The sequence below is a fragment of the Oreochromis niloticus genome, linkage group LG22 (genome assembly GCF_001858045.2).
Source record: "Oreochromis niloticus isolate F11D_XX linkage group LG22, O_niloticus_UMD_NMBU, whole genome shotgun sequence".
Taxonomy (NCBI): domain Eukaryota; kingdom Metazoa; phylum Chordata; class Actinopteri; order Cichliformes; family Cichlidae; genus Oreochromis; species Oreochromis niloticus.
The window spans coordinates 35087826-35106206 of NC_031985.2; the positions used below are offsets into that span (position 1 = coordinate 35087826).

Below are 18381 nucleotides of genomic sequence, written 5' to 3' on the forward strand. Positions count from 1 at the left end.
TAAATAGTTTGAAATGGTTATTTAAAAAAGGGGTAAAAGGTAAATGGCTGCAAATAACTTTGTTTGCAAAGCTTGTGCATATGATTTTAAAATTGGCAATTTATATTTGCATTTAAAGTTATGAAATATGATTCAGTAAACATGTTTGTGGTTGGTAAAAATACAGTATGTCAAAATGAAAACATAACTGTAAATTCAGACACGTGTGGTTGTGCTGAAAAGAATGATACCAAACAAGGCAAAGTAAATAGTTTTTAAAGGTGAAATGTAGAGGAAACATCAAAAATAGTGAAAATGGCCAATTATACCCTGGACCCCAGAGGGTTAAACATTTTTTTTTTTTTAAGTAACGCAATAGTTACTTTTCAAGTAGTTAATTACATTTAGAATCTTGTAACTCAGTTACTAACTAAGTTACTAGTTACTTCTTCAAAAAAGTAACTAAAATTAATTACTTTTTCAAAGTAACTTGCCCAACACTGCTGTTTGGTTTCTCCAATGTAGGAATCTGAGCACTGCTCACACCACTGCACAGCTTAACTTGTGTTTGAGAGTTTTGTCCTTGGGATGAACCAGAAATTGTCTTAGAGTGTGGCTGGATCTGAAGTGCACTGCAATGTCATGCTTGGAGAAAATTCTCCGGGGTTTCTCTAACAAACCTGACTTGAATGACTATGTTCTTCTGTTTGCCATTCTGTCTCTCCCAAGTTGGTGTCTGACCTTTTCTATCTATCTGCATTTATGCGATGAAGGCCTAGTTGGGAAAACCACATGTTTTAAGAGCTTTCTTTCCATGTTTGCATTAATACTGTTTCCCTCCAGCCTTAGAGGCGTTTTTACCAAGTGTTTCAGGATCATGATGGAGATTGGATGGAGAAATTATTGCACTGGAGAGCGTACCTGAAACCTTCATCCAGATTTGACTCTGCTTCAGGTTGTGTTAGTTCAGTAATCCTTATTTCTGTTTCTGTGGCCATCTGTGTCCAATGTGAATGACCATCATTGAACAGAGATGGTGGCTTACAACACCATCTGTCAGCCACCTACAAAGTAGCCTTAAGACATCTGACATAGTTAGACTCTTAGATGGGGCAGCAACTTAACAGTCGTCACTCCAACTGTTTCTGTCCGATAACTATGACAAGGAAGAAAACTACATTGTTCCACCTGAATCAGAGGTTCAATTAATGGACTTTACTCGTCAGTACCCTGACATAGACATAGGGATGCTGAACAGTGCGATTTCCCTATAGCACAACCTCCAGCAAGCCTTCTTCAAGATGGGAACCAACACCCAGTCTACCAATGCAGAGGCACCACCCTACAATAGATCTCCACGCAACGTTGCAGAGGCATGTCAATCAAACTGGCCCTATGACATTCACAGCCTTAAGGTATGGACTGATGAAATGAGAGTGAGTCTTGATGGGCCAGATGGATGGGCCCGTGGCTGGATTGGTAAAGGGCAGAGAGCTCCAGTCCGACTCAGACGCCAGCAAGGTGGAGGTGGAGTACTGGTTTGGGCTGGTATCATCAAAGATGAGCTTGTGGGGCCTTTTCGGGTTGAGGATGGAGTCAAGCTCAACTCCCAGTCCTACTGCCAGTTTCTGGAAGACACCTTCTTCAAGCAGTGGTACAGGAAGAAGTCTGCATCCTTCAAGAAAAACATGATTTTCATGCAGGACAATGCTCCATCACACGTGTCCAAGTACTCCACAGCGTGGCTGGCAAGAAAGGGTATAAAAGAAGAAAAACTAATGACATGGCCTCCTTGTTCACCTGATCTGAACCCCATTGAGAACATGTGGTCCATCATCAAATGTGAGATTTACAAGGAGGGAAAACAGTACACCTCTCTGAACAGTGTCTGGGAGGCTGTGGTTGCTGCTGCACGCAATGTTGATGGTGAACAGATCAAAACACTGACAGAATCCATGGATGGCAGGCTTTTGAGTGTCCTTGCAAAGAAAGGTGGCTATATTGGTCGCTGATTTGTTTTTGTTTTGTTTTTGAATGTCAGAAATGTATATTTGTGAATGTGGAGATGTTATATTGGTTTCACCGGTAAAAATAAATAATTGAAATGGGTATATATTTGTTTTTTGTTAAGTTGCCTAATAATTATGCACAGTAATAGTCACCTGCACACACACAGATATCCCCCTAAAATAGCTGAAACTAGAAACAAACTAAAAACTACTTCCAAAAACATTCAGCTTTGATATTGATGAGTTTGGGTTCATTGAGAACATGGTGGTTGTTCAATAATAAAATTATTCCTCAAAAATACAACTTGCCTAATAATTCTGCACTCCCTGTATAGAGCGTTATTAAATTTATTGCTAATGCAATCATATGGCACACTGACTTCTGAGGAAATTTTAAATGGCACTCGCCATCAGAAAGGTTGCCTACCCCTGCCCTAGGTAAATGATTGATTTTGTAATCTGGCCATATTTTTTGAGACTCTGGAGAAGAGAGAAGCTAAGCATTTAACAGATCAACATCTGGTAGTTAGATCAAAAGGCAGGGTAGGATGGTGGAGAGGCCTCGCACACCCAAATTTATAGGAAGGATGCACTGGGAACCTCTGGCATCAGAACTTTGACAGCATTCAGAGAGAAGCTGGGAATACAGGGAGTCCAGAATTATTAGGCAAGTTGTATTTTTGAGGAATAATTTTATTATTGAACAACAACCATGTTCTCAAACCTTAGAAAAATCAGTCTTGAGATATTTCTTGGCCCAGTCTTGACGTTTCAGCTTGTGTGTCTTGTTCAGTGGTGGTCGTCTTTCAGCCTTTCTTACCTTGGCCATGTCTCTGAGTATTGCACACCTTGTGCTTTTGGGCACTCCAGTGATGTTGCAGCTCTGAAATATGGCCAAACTGGTGGCAAGTGGCATCTTGGCAGCTGCACGCTTGACTTTTCTCAGTTCATGGGCAGTTATTTTGCGCCTTGGTTTTTCCACACGCTTCTTGCGACCCTGTTGACTATTTTGAATGAAACGCTTGATTGTTCGATGATCACGCTTCAGAAGCTTTGCAATTTTAAGACTGCTGCATCCCTCTGCAAGATATCTCACTATTTTTGACTTTTCTGAGCCTGTCAAGTCCTTCTTTTGACCCATTTTGCCAAAGGAAAGGAAGTTGCCTAATAATTATGCACACCTGATATAGGGTGTTGATGTCATTAGACCACACCCCTTCTCATTACAGAGATGCACATCACCTAATATGCTTAATTGGTAGTAGGCTTTCGAGCCTATACAGCTTGGAGTAAGACAACATGCATGAAGAGGATGATGTGGACAAAATACTCATTTGCCTAATAATTCTGCACTCCCTGTATTAACAGTTACACACTATATAGAACCACTTTATAGAATTATATTTGTTTGCAGATGTTGGCAGCTATCAGCGAATAGTTATCAGCTATTTTGAAACAAACAAAAAAAAAAAAAGACACTTTTTATCCATAACTAGAACTCCATTACAGCAAATACAGAAAATACAAATGCTATTTATGGTCTCCTCACAACAATGATAAGAAAAATAAACTGGGCCAATATGGCATGTTTGTTAATACAGAGACACACGTGTTAATGTGATCTCTGGTCTCCCACTAAGAGACACAGGTCTCAGAGTGTCCAGCATTCAGACGGCTACCTGAGGACACTCGTGATAGAAAATCTGCTCACACAGATATGTAGAGCCAAATACTGTCAATAAGGCCTCTGCAATGTTCTGAAGACAGTCAAACTTGTCAGGTAGTGATGTCCAGCAGGTGAAAATGCAAACTCCATGAACACGCACAGCTGTAGATTCCAGCTATTTCGATGTTATATGTATGATTTCTATACATTTTATGTCAGATAAAAAATTTGGTTGTAAGCTTCAGATAATTATTTAATAACACCCAGACATTTTAAACGAGAATAAGAAAATATTTCTTTGTGCCCCCCTTTCCCTGTTAATGCCCTACCTGGCCCCTGGCAACACTTTGCTAGACCCGCCCCTGCACAGTTACCAGCTGTCAGCTACTTAGAAAAGGATCCTGGTGTTATTTGTCTCTCAGAAACAGCTCATAACTTCCCTTCAACTCATTAATGTCACGTAAAAGGTAAACCTGTTTCTCCATCACCTGTTCAGCTCTGATGATTCAGTAAGGACATCTCCTGGTTTCATCTGCATGTTTCCCTCTCACCAGATATACAAACCATCATGACCAGCAGCTTTTACAGCTGTGGCTACAGCAAACATCAGCTGATACTAGAAAGAAATATTAAATAAATTCTAACAACAGCTGATCAAGCTTAAACGTGCTGCTGTTGTTTAGCGCGACATCCGCTGGTTTCCTCTTTCTGGCACAAAGTGGGCGATAAACAAACAAGAGAGAAAAGCCGATCAGCTGATCATTGATCGTTTCATGATTGAGCAGAGGGAGGGGGAGAATGAGAGAAGAAGAAACAGCTGACAGCGTAACGACAGAATAACTCCAGCTTTGTGTCTTTTTTTTCCCCATTCTAGCTGAAGTCTGGGACAAACTGTGTTCCTTTTCACCTCAATACGAAACGCGTAATATTTTCTCTGAATACGAGACGATTCCGTCTTTTTACAGGCAACTCTACTAACTAACCTTATGAATAAAATAAAGTTCACTATGGTATCACTAACATCAAAGCACCCACCCAGCTGTATAGAAACTCCGTCATGCTAGCTAGCACGCAGTACCAGTTATTGTAACTGACTGTAAAAAGTCAGCACAACGAAAATAAACTCCACCTAAACTTGGTTTATATCTGACCCAGATAGACTGCAGGTCATAACTTCTTACCTGAAGTTCAGTTCACCTGAGACTCGGACCGGCGGCTGCCTCGGGTCGTTCCTCCTACTGCCTCCCCTTTCTCTCATCCACCTGCTGGCCTCCACCACTTGCTAATTTTACTGAATCTGAGGAAGCTTCGCCATAGCCACCACCAAACAACTGAGTTATTTGTACACACCGACCAGCATCTGGCCAATCCACCACCTTTCATTGTTTATATGGTTACAAAGGGGAAAAAAGTCACCCGGCCACCGAGCAAAAGCCCGATGGCCAGTCCAGCATTGGTCGTGCCATCAGTTAACCCTTCACGTGCCAACTGTGGCACGCGTGCCTAGGGTTGCCGACCCCTGACCTAGGGCGTACTAGTGCCATGTGCACATGAACAATCACAAATTGAGTAAAAATCCAGTAATCTGAGCCACTCAAGTTCAGATCAGGCGTGCCGTTGAAGTAGGACATTGGAGTCACCAGGTGGGGAAATCTCCTCCACTATAACCAGCAACTCCAGCTAAGAGAACATTTGTAAAGCATTTGGACAATCTACATGAAGTAAAAGTTTGTAATTCCCACATTCACTTTTATTCCTGTGTTTATCATTCCTGTTAGAGCAGCTGAGCTGTGAACAGTTTCTATCTGTAAAATAATACAGTGCAGTGCAGATAAAGTACAGAAAACTTAAAAGGAAACATATATGATTAGAGAAGCTTGGACTTAAACATTAGCACATAGTAGCAATACACTACTGCGATAAATGTAACTGGTTAATTCCAATTCTTCCCTGGATTTGTTTACCTGCCAGTCCACATGTGTGACTACAGTCAGACCATGGTGACCAGTCAGACAGCTGGCAATTCACAGGACACTCCACAACACAGGATGCATTCATTTGCCACTTTCTCTCCAGACCAAGCTGCAAGAAATATCATTAGTATTTCATGAACTCAAACAGAACCATTTACAAAGGTTTAAAAGGCAAGCAGTAATACACATCTCACCTCTTTGCAGAAGATGAGGTCTACAGATTTACCATCACTACGCACACAGTCCAGCATGCGGGTTTTGATTCCATTTCCACACACTGCTTTGTCACTGAGCTGACAGGTACTCCATTCTGAAGAGACACATTTAATTAGCCAAAGGTCAGCATAACAGGGGTGGCTGTAGCTCAGGAGGTAGGAGAGTAGGTTATCTATTAGTCTGAAGGTTGGTGGTTCAATCTCTGGCTGCTTCAGTCTGTATGCCTGGGCAAGGTACTGACCCCGAGTTGCTTATTTCTGGCCCATAAAATACTTTTTGATGACCGGGCCAAAGTTTCAGTTTAAAGAACTGACATTCTGTTTTCCTTCCTTCCATTCATCCATGCATGCTGGGTGTACACTCAGTGAAAGATTGCAATCAGATCGCAAATCCAACACAAAAAGACAATCATTCATGCTCACATTAACACCTGTGAGGATTTAAACATACATGTCTTTGGATTGCAGAAGAAAAAACTCACACAGGCAAGTGAACCAGTAACTTTACACAGAAGGACACTGAACAGCTTAAACCCAGGATGTTCTTGCTTTGAATTTGCAGTGCTAAACACTACACCATGCCGTGTCTTTAAATCAGGGGTCTCGAACTCCAGGCCTCACCCTGGGTCAACACACCTGAATCAAATGATTAGTTCATTACCAGGCCTCTGGAGAACTTTAAGACATGTTGATGAGATAATTTAGCCGTTTAAATCAGCTGTGTTGGATCAACACATCTAAAACCTCCAGGACACTGGCCCTCGAGGCCTAGAGTTTGAGACCCCTGCTTTAAGTACAGAATTTCATTGACTTGCATTCATTGTTTTTATGAGCATACATAATATCCCAACTTCTTTGGAAACAAATCTGAACAGGTTAATGCTGACCAGTGATGTTGTAGGTGTAGTGAAAGCAGTTCCTGTTGAGTTTGCATGGCTCTGTCTCTTTAGTGGGAGGACACTCCTTCTTTTCTCCTGGCTGTCGGAGCGGGTAAGCACTCCTCTCCCGGGTGCTGTTCTCACTACATGGCTGAAAAGCAGAGGGAAAGGTTCTGACTGTTTTATATAAGATGACTGGATGTGTAAAGCACTTTGGGGTCCCTAGGCGGGACTAGTAAAGCGCTATACAAATACAGTTCCATTTACCATTTACCACACATTAAAAGCATGGGACATAAAGCCTTTTGATGTTCCTATGTTGCAGACAGACAGACAGACAGACAGAAGAAATTTGACTGAAATTTGAACTCTTTTGATGAGTTGTGAGATTCAAGTGAGAAGTGCATCATATCTTGCATTGAAACACTAGCAGTTTGTATTAAAACTATGAGAAAGGCTATTGTGGTTGGGGAAATGTGTTCCTGATTTGAGAACTGCATTTTTCACACACAAAGTCTTGAATGATCAGGCCTAATTCATATCTTCACCTTCAGAGGTCAAAGTCATCATCAGTGATAATCTCAACTGTAATTCTAACCCTCAGCAATCAGAATATTGTTTTTATTTCACAGTTAATCCAAGTTTTGGCAACAGAGAACTGAGAAAATGATCATTTTAATTGGCACACAGGAAAATCTATTCACATTTTCCCAAAAATATAAGTCACAGCCTTCTTCAAAATATATGATCAAGGCTCCATGACATCCCAAAAGAGCACTTTGTTTACTTATGGTTTCCTTCTTTCCTTGCTTCATTCCATCCATCCATCCATCCATCCATCCAATCTCCTCTTCTTATCCAATTCAGGGTCATGAGGGGTTGGAGCCTATCCCAGCTACATTAACACAAGAGGTGGGGTACGCATAGAGACAGACAATTGTCCACACTCACATTCACCTACCATACCTATGGTACCTATGGTTTCTTGAGTTTCCAAAAGTAGAATGGGAAGTACAATGTTTAGCTATCCAGTCCCTCTGCTGTGGACTCTTTTTTTTCTGTTGTTATTATCTTTTTAAAGGTTTAGATTTTTTGTAAATAAGAGCAACATAACAAAAATCCCTTTGTTATGTTGCTCTACGTCTAGACTCGTGTTGGACTTTCATTCCTTCCATTCTTTCTTCTTTTCAGTCCTGACTTGTTTATATGGCACTTTTGCACATTGTTAACTGTCTTGTCCTGTTTGTTATTAGTGGTCTATCTATCCTCACCTTTTGTCTCTTCTTTTCCCTTGACCCTTAGTTGGTCACTGCAGTCTGGTTCTGACAGAGAGCTCCTGTTGAAAAGGGGCACTTACTTCCCACCAATCGCCAAGTGCTTGCACATAGAGTAAGCACTTGGCGATTGGTCATTGTGGTTCTCTCTTAAATAATGTAGGGTCTGTTGAGGTTTAAATTTATAATCTGAATGTGTATTTGCTGGTCATATTGCTTTATAGAAGAAAGGTCTAACTCTGTGCCAAAAAGTGCAGAGAGGAAACTGCAGGCTTTTGCAGAGCATGCTTTTGCAGCTAGAATGAAGTGAAAGTGAAACCAACTAGGCTGTTTGATCGAAACTTAAAGTGTGGGTGACGTTTAGATGAAGTATATAAATATAACTAGGCTTCCTGTTTGTGCTTCAGACGTGAGGTTGTGTTTGTTGTGCTTGGGTCTCCATATTTGGATATGTAAAATTAAAGATCATTTTAAACTAATAAGACCACTTCTGAGCTGTGTCCTTTTTTGGCTGTAAAGAATACAAAAGAACCGGATTTAATAGGTCTCACTATATAAAGTGTGTTGACACGATTTTGTTAGCGGTATATAAATAAAAGTGAATTGAATTAACATACAAAAAAATACGTGACACTGAGCAATACCAGCTGGATTTATTTTGGCTCAGCTCAACACACAGCTCAAGTTCTGGATCTAGTATCCTGGAGACGGGCTAATCTTTATTCCACTTTGGAGTTGCATTCAGTAAGAGGTAGTGAACTAGGGTAGGTATACTTCTTTTTGCTGGTAGTTTTCTCAAGTGGATGTTTCCATGCACCTTGGGGTAAGAGAACAGGTCCTCACTGTTGTTTTTCCCTATGCCCCAAGCATCAGCTCAGAGTACACAGCCTGGGAGTGCCTGGCTGATAGCTTGAAGGTCCCCCATGTGGGGACTGATTTGTTGTCCTTGGGGACCTCAGCACTCATGTGAGCAATGACACTGAAGCCTGGTGGAGTGTGATCGGGAGCAACATCCTACCTAACCTAAACCTGAGCGTTGCGCTGTCCCTGGACTTCTTTGTTGTTCACAGGTTGTCTATAATAAGCATGAGAGTTTTCATAAGTGCATTTGGCACTGGGACACACTTGGTTGCAGGCTGATTCTGTAATCATATCATGCATTTCTTGGACTTTTGGATGCTGCTTCTGTTGGTGTCATTAAGCAGTTACATAAAGCTTACACTGAGGGTGTTTGCAACTGAGTATAAAGTGGCTGGGATAAGAATTAGCAACTCCAAGTCTGAATCCTTTGTTTTCACCTGGGAAAAGTTAAACTGTCTATCCTGGGGTGGGGCTGAATTCATGCCCCAAGTACATACGTTTGCGTATCTCAGAGCCTTATTCGCTAAAGAGGGAAAAATGTAGAAGGAGACTGACAGATGGATTCGTGCAACATATACAGCAATGCTACTGCTGTAGCATGAGCATTGAGTATGAAAGAGAAGTTTTTGATTTACTGAGCAATATATTTTCCTACCCTCACCTATGACCACAAGCTCTGGGTAGTGACTAAAAAATGAGATCACAAATACAAACAGTTGAAATTAGCTTCCTCTGAAGGGTGTCTTGGCTCTCCTTTAGAAATGGGGTTAGAGCTTGGTCATGCTGAAGGGACTGAAATTAGAGCCTTTACTCCTCCTTATCAAAAGGAGCCAATTCAGGTCCTTCGTGCATCTGACCTCTTGAGCATCATCTAGGTGAGATGTTCTGGACAAGTCCAACTGGGAGCCAGCCCTATTCTAACCCAGGATATGCTGGTGAGAGTATATGTCTTGACTGGTTTAAAAGCACCTTAATTTCCAAATTGTTTAGCTCCTCACGTTGGTGCTGCGCTTTTACTTTTTCCCACCATTGGCTGCCAGATTTTCATCTTCTCTCCTATTGGTAAATTAATTGGAACTACATACTATATATCCCATTCTGGACTGTAATAATGAGTGAAATTTTGGCCTTGTTCAAAATATAGGGTTAAGATTACCACCTATGATGACTTAGAAATAAGAGAGTTAATCCACAGTTATTTTTCATTTAAATTTCTTTTCATTTTTGTGCAAAGTTTGGGAACATTTGTATTACCAGTCTCATCAGTTAATTATAGTAACTTGTTAGATTATAAACAATTTGGGTCAATAATCGCTGACTTTCATCTGGTAATTAAGATAACTCACTGAGAATCTGAAAATGATGCTACAAAGCAGGGCAAGGCTTTAAACTATATCACTACTGTATCCAATGTAATGGTTTTTAACTTCATTACACAATAGCCATAAAGAAATACGAGACAATCTGATTGGCTGAGAAGTCTTAAAACTCTAAAGTTGCTGGGTTCAATCTATTTACATATATGGGAAATTAGAATTCACTTTATGCAGCATGCTCATCTTTCTTAAACTGCCTTTACACCACAAGACACATTCACCCATCAACAAACATATGTACATATTCACAGAGTGCCTTTTTAGCATGAAGAGCGGGTTTAGCTGACACAGGAGGGGTTCCTCTATTACTATTACCTTCACTAGATCTCTGAATTCAAAACCACTACTTTAACTCTGTTTTCAACTATCCACTATATAATAAAGGCAACATGTCAGAAATAATGTAAGATTTAGAGAAAAAAAAAAAGCCATGCCATCATCATGCCATCCTTACCAGTGGACATGGACTCCAAGCTCCCCAGTCTGACAACACACAGTCTTCTGGGCAGGGCAGGTGGCTCTTGCGGGCCCCCAAAGGCATTTCCTCTGGGTCACACAAGTAGTCCTCCACCTGTTCAGAGGGCCCGTCTATAGTGTTCAGCATACACCTGGTCACAAAACGTTGAAGCAAAAGTTAGTTTCACTTTAACTAAAGCTGTTAATAAACATAAATACATGTGGTCTAATAGTCTTTGTAAAGCTAAATATCTGGATATTAAACCAGATGTACTCTATATTGCCAAAAAATATTTTTTCTAATGAAAATGGTTTAACATTATGTTGACCCATCCTTGAAGCTATAACAGCTTCAACTCTTCTGGGAAGACTTTCCATATGATGGGGATTTTTGACTATTCTTCAAGAAGCACATTTGTGAGGTCAGACACTGATAATGGACACGAAGGCCAGTCCCGGCTGGGGACTTTAACCATGTGGATTTAAAATCTGTGCTTTCTAAATTCCATCAGCACATTATGTGTGAAATGATCAGGCAGGACCCGACCTAGGGAACGCACACTGCTGAGGTAGTGAAGAAAGCCCACAAGAGACTCTACTTTCTGAGGGTTCTCAGAAAGAATAACATCTCTGAGAAACTGTTTGTGTCCTACTATCACTGCACAGTAGAAAGTATCCTGGAATCCTTCTCCAGCTGCACAGTAGCACAGAAGAGAAAGCACCGCAGGGTTATACAGGTCGCCCAGTGGATAGTGAGCTGTCCACTCCCCTCACTTAAAGAACTGCACAACTCCCACACTGAGAGTGGTCTCAGGAACATTAAGAAAATCCCTCAACATCCATCACTCGCTGATCATGACCTGTTTGAAAGTCTACTTTTAGCCAGATGATTAAGATCCATAAAGACAGACTTAGGAAGAGCTTTTATCCCTCAGCCATCACATTGCTACATGCTGCTAAGATAATCAGACAATGTGATCGAATACAGCTTCCATGTACACTGTTTACAATGTTACAACACCGTCTAATGTTACCGTGTTTACAGTTTACCGCTGCTATTTACATCAACACCAGCAAATGGGGATTAGGGCAAAATTGAAACAATTGTGTTTGTTGTTTATAGACATATGTTTATATATATTTTCTATTTTTTTAACTTAATTTAAATTTTATTGAGTGACTGTGACTCTTCTTTTGCAGTGAGAGAGTTGCGCCTCAATTCTGTTCAGTGTTTCATTGCTACAGTGACAATAAAGACTCTGAATCAGACTGCTGCATCGAAGGTACACAGAGGAGCGTTATCACAGGTTCTTCCTCTCGGCAGTTGTTAGACTTTATACACATCACTGCTCCCAGCAAACATAATAAGTTGTTCACATCTCTGCTGTTTTGCACTTTTTGTATATATTTAAAAGGATTATCTTACTCACTTTCACATTTCTTTGAATTTGAGTATGCTATTTTTAATAACTGTACAGTAATCTTTTTTTGAATGTTGTAAATTTGCCCTGTAGAGTTTCTTATTTCTTGTTTTTTTATTTTACATTTGTTACTTTTGTGTGAATCTGCATGCTCCATCTGCCTGTCACTTTGCTGATGGAACACCTGAATTTCCCCAAAGAGGGACAACAAAGGATATTTCTATTCTATTCACTGATTTGGAAGGGTCAGTGAATACTTTTGGCAATATAGTGTATATATTGGTTATAACATCATGCACTACAATTTTAATTGTTTAATAACTTTGTAACAATTCAGCACAAGCAAACACTCAGCTCTGTTTATCCTCCAAAAGGAAGAATATCACCCGTTTAATACTCTACCTAAAGATCAGAGACACTGACACATGATTCGGTTTATCTTACTTGACGTTTCGGGTTTGAACACCTTCACCACAGTTGTCATTCAGGTCCACATTGCTGACTTTCCACACACTCCAAGGCTCTGCCACCCACACATACTGTCCACAGTCACTGAGGCAAGGCACCACCTCATAGACCTGATGCACATAAAAACACCAGTTACCCTACAGGCACAGCTGCCTGATGTCAAAGAGGAAATGTGTCAAAAAATGAGAAATTTAAATCCCTCCACTCAGTTTTTCTTAAGTTTGAAAATCATACATTATAATAAAACTAAATAACAAAACTAACTTTATGAAATAATTACAAAAAGCAGCAGCCTACTTACTTGAGCCTGTAAGTGGAATCCATTTGTCAAAGAAGAAAAGGAAACAACAGAAAATAGCATTGTTTAGGTTATTATCCAAAAGAAAATAGGTATAAAGCTAGAATGTAACACTTTAAGTGAGCCCTCTCTCACCTGATTGACATGGTCCAATTTAGGGCAAGGTCTGCCACCATTGTATGGCTTTTCTCTGAGCCATTTAGAGCGAACTTTGACCCCACTGCCACATGATTTGCTACAGCGAGACCAGTTGGACCACTCACTTAGTTTGCAGTCAGATGGACAAGGGATGATGCAGGCTTCCTCAATATACCCTGTAACCAGTCACATAACAAAAAAGTAGAGCAAGATATTTGACCACATCTTGGCTGTACACAGTTTTGGGAAGGTGTATGACAAAATAGATTTTAATGGTCTGTTTTTATTATTGGACATCCAGGTCATTCAGTCTCAAATTACTGTGGGCCTTCTGCTCAACCATCTCTGGTTTGCACAAAAATCTTATGGTCCAAAGTTTGAACACATTAAATTGCTGTAAAATTTTTGTTTCATATATCCAATCATTTTCAAGATATACGTTTGTGAAAAATGGTCCATCCATCTGATGGGCTGATGAGCAGGGACTCCTCCTGGTAAGACATCTGGAAGTGATCCAGGAGTCATCCTGGTCAGATGACCGAATCGCCTTAACTTGATGGGGGGGTTTTTCGAAGGAAACTAATTTGTCACTTGTATCTAAAGCCTATTATTTTGTGACCATGGGTGAGGAAGGAACGTAGATTGATTGGTAAATCGACAGCTTTTCTATGCGCGTGTTAAATGTGTGTGCAAAAACTTAGGTTAAACATAGTATTTTCATAGCGGTGGCTTAGCTCACCGGGATGAGCAGGCGGCCATTTGCCGTATGGCTCTGGCCGGCCTTCCCTTACTTCACTATCTAATAAAGTCAGAACAACTTTCGAGGTTGTAGTGAAGTTGTGTTGTGATGGTTACTTTTCTCTATTTTTTCCAGTAAGGTATGGTCTCTCCATTTCAAACTAAGTGCTCTATTAGGGTGATATGCCACTTTGAGGTCTTGGCCTGATTATTCAAGACCTTCTATTTGGAGAGAAGCATTTTAAAATTTACTCTGGATTTAAAGAAAGCCGCTGAATATGGGAGACATATAGTCTTTCTTTCTCTTTCTGGTACCGGTTAGTACTCTCATTGCAGAGTACTGTGTGATGTAAGCATGCAAATCAGTAACATAGGCAGTCTATATGACAACCAAGACAATTTACACAGGTTCACTGACTGAACACTTAATAACATTGTCTTTAGAATAATCAGCAGATGCAAATATATATATTGCAGCTAACTGACATCTCCAACATTTAGCTGTAACCCTGTCAAGTAGAGAGAGCAGCAGAGGTGAAAACAGCACAAGGGATTGTGGGAAGTCCACTTCCACATCTGGACTCAGTGTATGCTGGACGGATCCAAAAAAGGGACAGACATATTTCTGCAGACCCCACTGACACTGGCAATGGACTGTTTATACTGCTTCCTTCTGGAAAGCGTTACAGGAACATACCAGACTGAGACACAGCTTCTTCCCCAGAGCTGTGAAATCCATTTCAATTCAGTGATGTTTTAATAATAATAATGGATTGCATTTATATAGCGCTTTTCGAGACCCTCAAAGCGCTTTACAATTCCACTATTCATTCGCTCTCACATTCACACACTGGTGGAGGCAGCTACAGTTGTACACCTGCCCTGGGGCAGACTGACAGAAGCAAGGCTGCCATATCGTGCCATGGGCCTGAGAGGAGTAGGAATATTTTACTGCTATTATTTGCTGCTATTTTTATAATCATCATTAACATTTCAGTATTAATAGTGATGTTGCATTTAGATGCATTCAGATGTTCAAATATATGGTTATAGTCTTTATTACAGGTCCAAGAAGAACCACTTTAAACGGTTAAGTTGAATCTATAATTTTAAATGTTTTTAATGCTTCTATGATCTCAGTGTTTCTGTGTAGAGGGCAGAGACAGGAAGTTATAGGCTTTTGAAGTTGCAGGCTTTTGCAGAAGTGAAACCGAAAGCAGAGTGAGCGCAAGCCAAAGAGTAGGGTGTTTATTATGCATTTATCTTTGATTTAAGCTTTTAGTAGAGGCTTTTGATTAAAACATTTATTCAGTAGATTACATATATATTTCCAGTTAGGTTATTATATGTAAGGGTGAGCCTCTGTTCTGGTGAAAGGTCAGAAGTGTAACGGGTGAGATGTGAGAGCATTTAAGGGCGAGACACACATACAGACACAAATAGTGAGAGGTCATGACACGTACGCAGTACACAGCATGCACGCGCCCTCGCACGTGTACGCACACACAGATAGACTCATTTAGTAGGTAAGAGTTTATGACTGCAAAGTTGTGCATGAGTGACATTTTGTACAGGAAGTGCACCTGATGTTCCAGGAGATAAGCAGATAAGCCTGGGCAGGATGGAGACAGGAAGCGCTTGGCGTCGACCCGAAGAAGATGTTCTGTTTTAGACTATGTTAAGAGTCATTGTGGTTTTGGAGTGACGTATGCTTTGTTTAAATCTGCCTAGCAACAGAAAAGGGGGCTGTACTATCTTAACCCTATAAAACCGTTGTCTGAATATGGTAAAGACAGTTCAATACTGATTGGGTTGTTGAACTCACACATGTGTTCATTAAAATGCCGTCTAAATTGCACATGCCTGGATCTGTGGTTATTTATGGATTCCTCTCTCAACATTGAACCCTAACATTTGGGGGCTCGTTCCGGTGAGAGAGAGGGAATGTTGGTGTAGACGGAGAGATCCGGGGTCCGTGGTAATTGGACGGGCAGACGGTAATCAGTGGTGAAAGTGAGCAGGCATTCCCCGGGGCATTTAAAGGTAAGACACTGCCTGTTGAAATATATTTCCAAAAGGTGTCACATTGGGCATGTCAAATTAAAAGCCTGGTCACTGTAATTACTGGTGAATGTCTGTTTTGAGTTTGATGGGAATTTCATGAGCATGCTGGTTGAAGTAATGATAAGTGATAAGTAAAAGTACTGGGTTCAAGTCCCAAAGAAAAGGAAAAGAGTTAAAGTGAGTTCAAGTCTCACGTAGAAAGTAGGGAAATTGGTCATTTCTGTGGGTTCAAGTCCCGCTGGACATTGGGTCTATCTTGTGATGGTCATCTCGTGGGTTCAAGTCCCCTATGTCCACAAAGGTAGATCTGCCTCAATCTTAATCCTGTTTTGGGCTTAGATTGTTGTTTCAAATTATTGTAAATTTTTCTAGGACGACAGCGGCGTCTGTTAAGAAGCGCATTTTTCTCCTTGGTAACGCTTGCGCCTGGGCAGGACGCTGACCCTTGACCTACCGGTGAGTAGGGATAGTACCGTCGACAGCGGGGGAGAACTTGGGAACCTCCAAAATTGCTAGAGGTTCAAGTCCTCTATCTGCGCTTTTTTGGCTACTGGTAAATTGAGTTAGGTTTAGAAAATCTGGACAGAGCAGTTCGAGTCTGGTCTGATGAATTGGTCGCAACAAACCTGGGGTTTGCCCGTTCGAGTCGGTTATGGTAAATTTATCGAAATTATATAGGTTGAAAAGGCCTAAAAAATCTGTGCAGTTGTAATTAAAGACGTCTGTAATATAAAATATGAGATCTATGAGTAAGATCAGTCTCTGTGTCAGTAATGCACAGCCGGATGTGCACTGATGGTGTGTGTAAATGCAAATGAGGAGCGGTGACGCGCAGAGAGGGTGGTTTCAGTTTCGAGAGTATTGAGCTTTATGACTATTGTTTGCCAATTTTCCTGTATATAAGAGGTTGGTTTTGCTTATTACAAGAGTATAAATACAGTTTGAATATATTAGTGTGGATGTATAGTAAATGACTGAATTTTGATAGATGTATATTTCGTGAGCCATAAATGTTGGTGTGTTTTATTTTTCAGTTATGTGTGTGTGGGGAGAAGCTGTGAGGACGATGAGAGGTTTCAGTTTTCTTTTTCTTTTTTCTTTTGACTTGCTCTTTCTGATTATGGAAGGCATGTCCAAGATACTCGCATGAAAGCGTATTTCGAGTGATTTTAACCGTGTGAATGCTGTCAGTATTTGATTTGAGTGACTCTGCATGATTTGTCTGAGTGAGTGGAAAATGGAAGTTTGAGAGAGAAAAGGCAGTGTGTGTGAGACGAGTCATGGCGTCTGAAAGAGGTTAGAATATTTAAAAGTGTGTATGAAATATATTTCTTTTGTGATGTAAAGTAGGATGTTTTAAAGTTTGCAAGTGCTTTTAATTCAAGAAACGCATGAGTGAGGTTATGAGAAATTGAGTTTATTTTTCTGATGGAAAACATATAAGTGTATACGCTACAAACTGACCTAAAGAAGGGTGAAGGGTGATGTGTGTGGAGAAGTGTTAGTTGTTCTGATGTTGGAAAGAGCTCTATTTAAATGTGTGTGAGTGAAATGAAGGTGTATTGTTTTTTAGATCAAGATTTAGTAGAATTAAAGAGGGTTTTTAGACTATAAATACAAAGAGAGACAGACTCTGTAGAGAACAGGAAATAGTGAACAGGAACTTTGCATGCCCATATATGGGAACTGAGTGTGTAAAGAAAGGACACAGAGAGACAGATGAGCTACCTCTAGACACATGAAGCAAATGAAGCCTTTAAGAAAAGAAATGAATATAATACTAATTGTATGCTTTAGTGTGCCAATACAGGTGGACGTCTCTCAACTTTGGAACCTTGAGTGCAGCGCCAGAACAATAGATTAATAGAATTGGGAGAAAATAAGCCAGGCTTTGGCTCGAAATTGTGCAGCTTGATCTCTCACTTTGTCCTTGACCCTGAGAAGAAGCTTAAAGGCCAGTCAATCGCCTGATGAAGACCGACAGAACATCGTGGACTTGAAGAATTAACTGAAGCTAAGAGCAGTGCAAGCGAAAGCAGTAACACTGACGACCACTGATGAGTCCAGCAGTGTGAAAGATGCAACATGCATGCTGGTGAAGAACAGGGTGATGTGTCTGCTTGAAGGCACTGACTCTCATATTTGCCATGAATGGAGAAGAAAACAGAGCAAATGAAAATAAGACTGAAGGCACTGAATGTGATATTTTGCCATGCTGGGACTTAACCTAAAAGAAAGACTGTAAAGAAACAGAGAAGAAGACAACAGCTGAGTTGAGACTGTGTTTGCTGGAGCTTTGAAGCACGAACAGGACACTGTGAAGGAAAAAGGGACCGGTGAGAGATGAAGCTGGACGAGTTTGACTGCGAGAATATAGGATATAATTGGATTGAAAATTGAAGCCTGAACTCATGAATTGTTTAGGGATGTCCACCACAGCATATCAAAGAGGTAAACATTAGAAAAGGTAAAAATAATGAAAGAAAATAATTGTCATTACCTTAATGAATTGAAAACACACATACACAAGTTGTTACATGTGAGATTATTTTTGAAATGAATCAGAA

At 40.5% G+C, this 18381-nt stretch overlaps 1 protein-coding gene across 2 annotated transcripts in view; it reads right to left on the minus strand.

Annotated features, from left to right (window-relative positions):
* thsd7aa (thrombospondin, type I, domain containing 7Aa) overlaps window positions 1-18381 on the minus strand; it is a 272763-nt gene that overhangs the window by 54152 nt on the left and 200230 nt on the right. For both annotated transcript variants that reach the window (XR_003215883.1, XM_019350980.2), the window contains exons 14-20: window positions 13010-13188; window positions 12878-12883; window positions 12553-12686; window positions 10686-10839; window positions 6730-6871; window positions 5822-5937; window positions 5619-5736 (exon numbers count right to left, since the gene is read on the minus strand). Coding sequence is in view for 1 of the 2 variants with exons in the window: in XM_019350980.2 (XP_019206525.1) it covers window positions 5619-5736; window positions 5822-5937; window positions 6730-6871; window positions 10686-10839; window positions 12553-12686; window positions 12878-12883; window positions 13010-13188 (849 nt within the window). In the remaining variant the exon portion in view is untranslated. The remainder of the gene's footprint in view (window positions 1-5618; window positions 5737-5821; window positions 5938-6729; window positions 6872-10685; window positions 10840-12552; window positions 12687-12877; window positions 12884-13009; window positions 13189-18381) is intronic.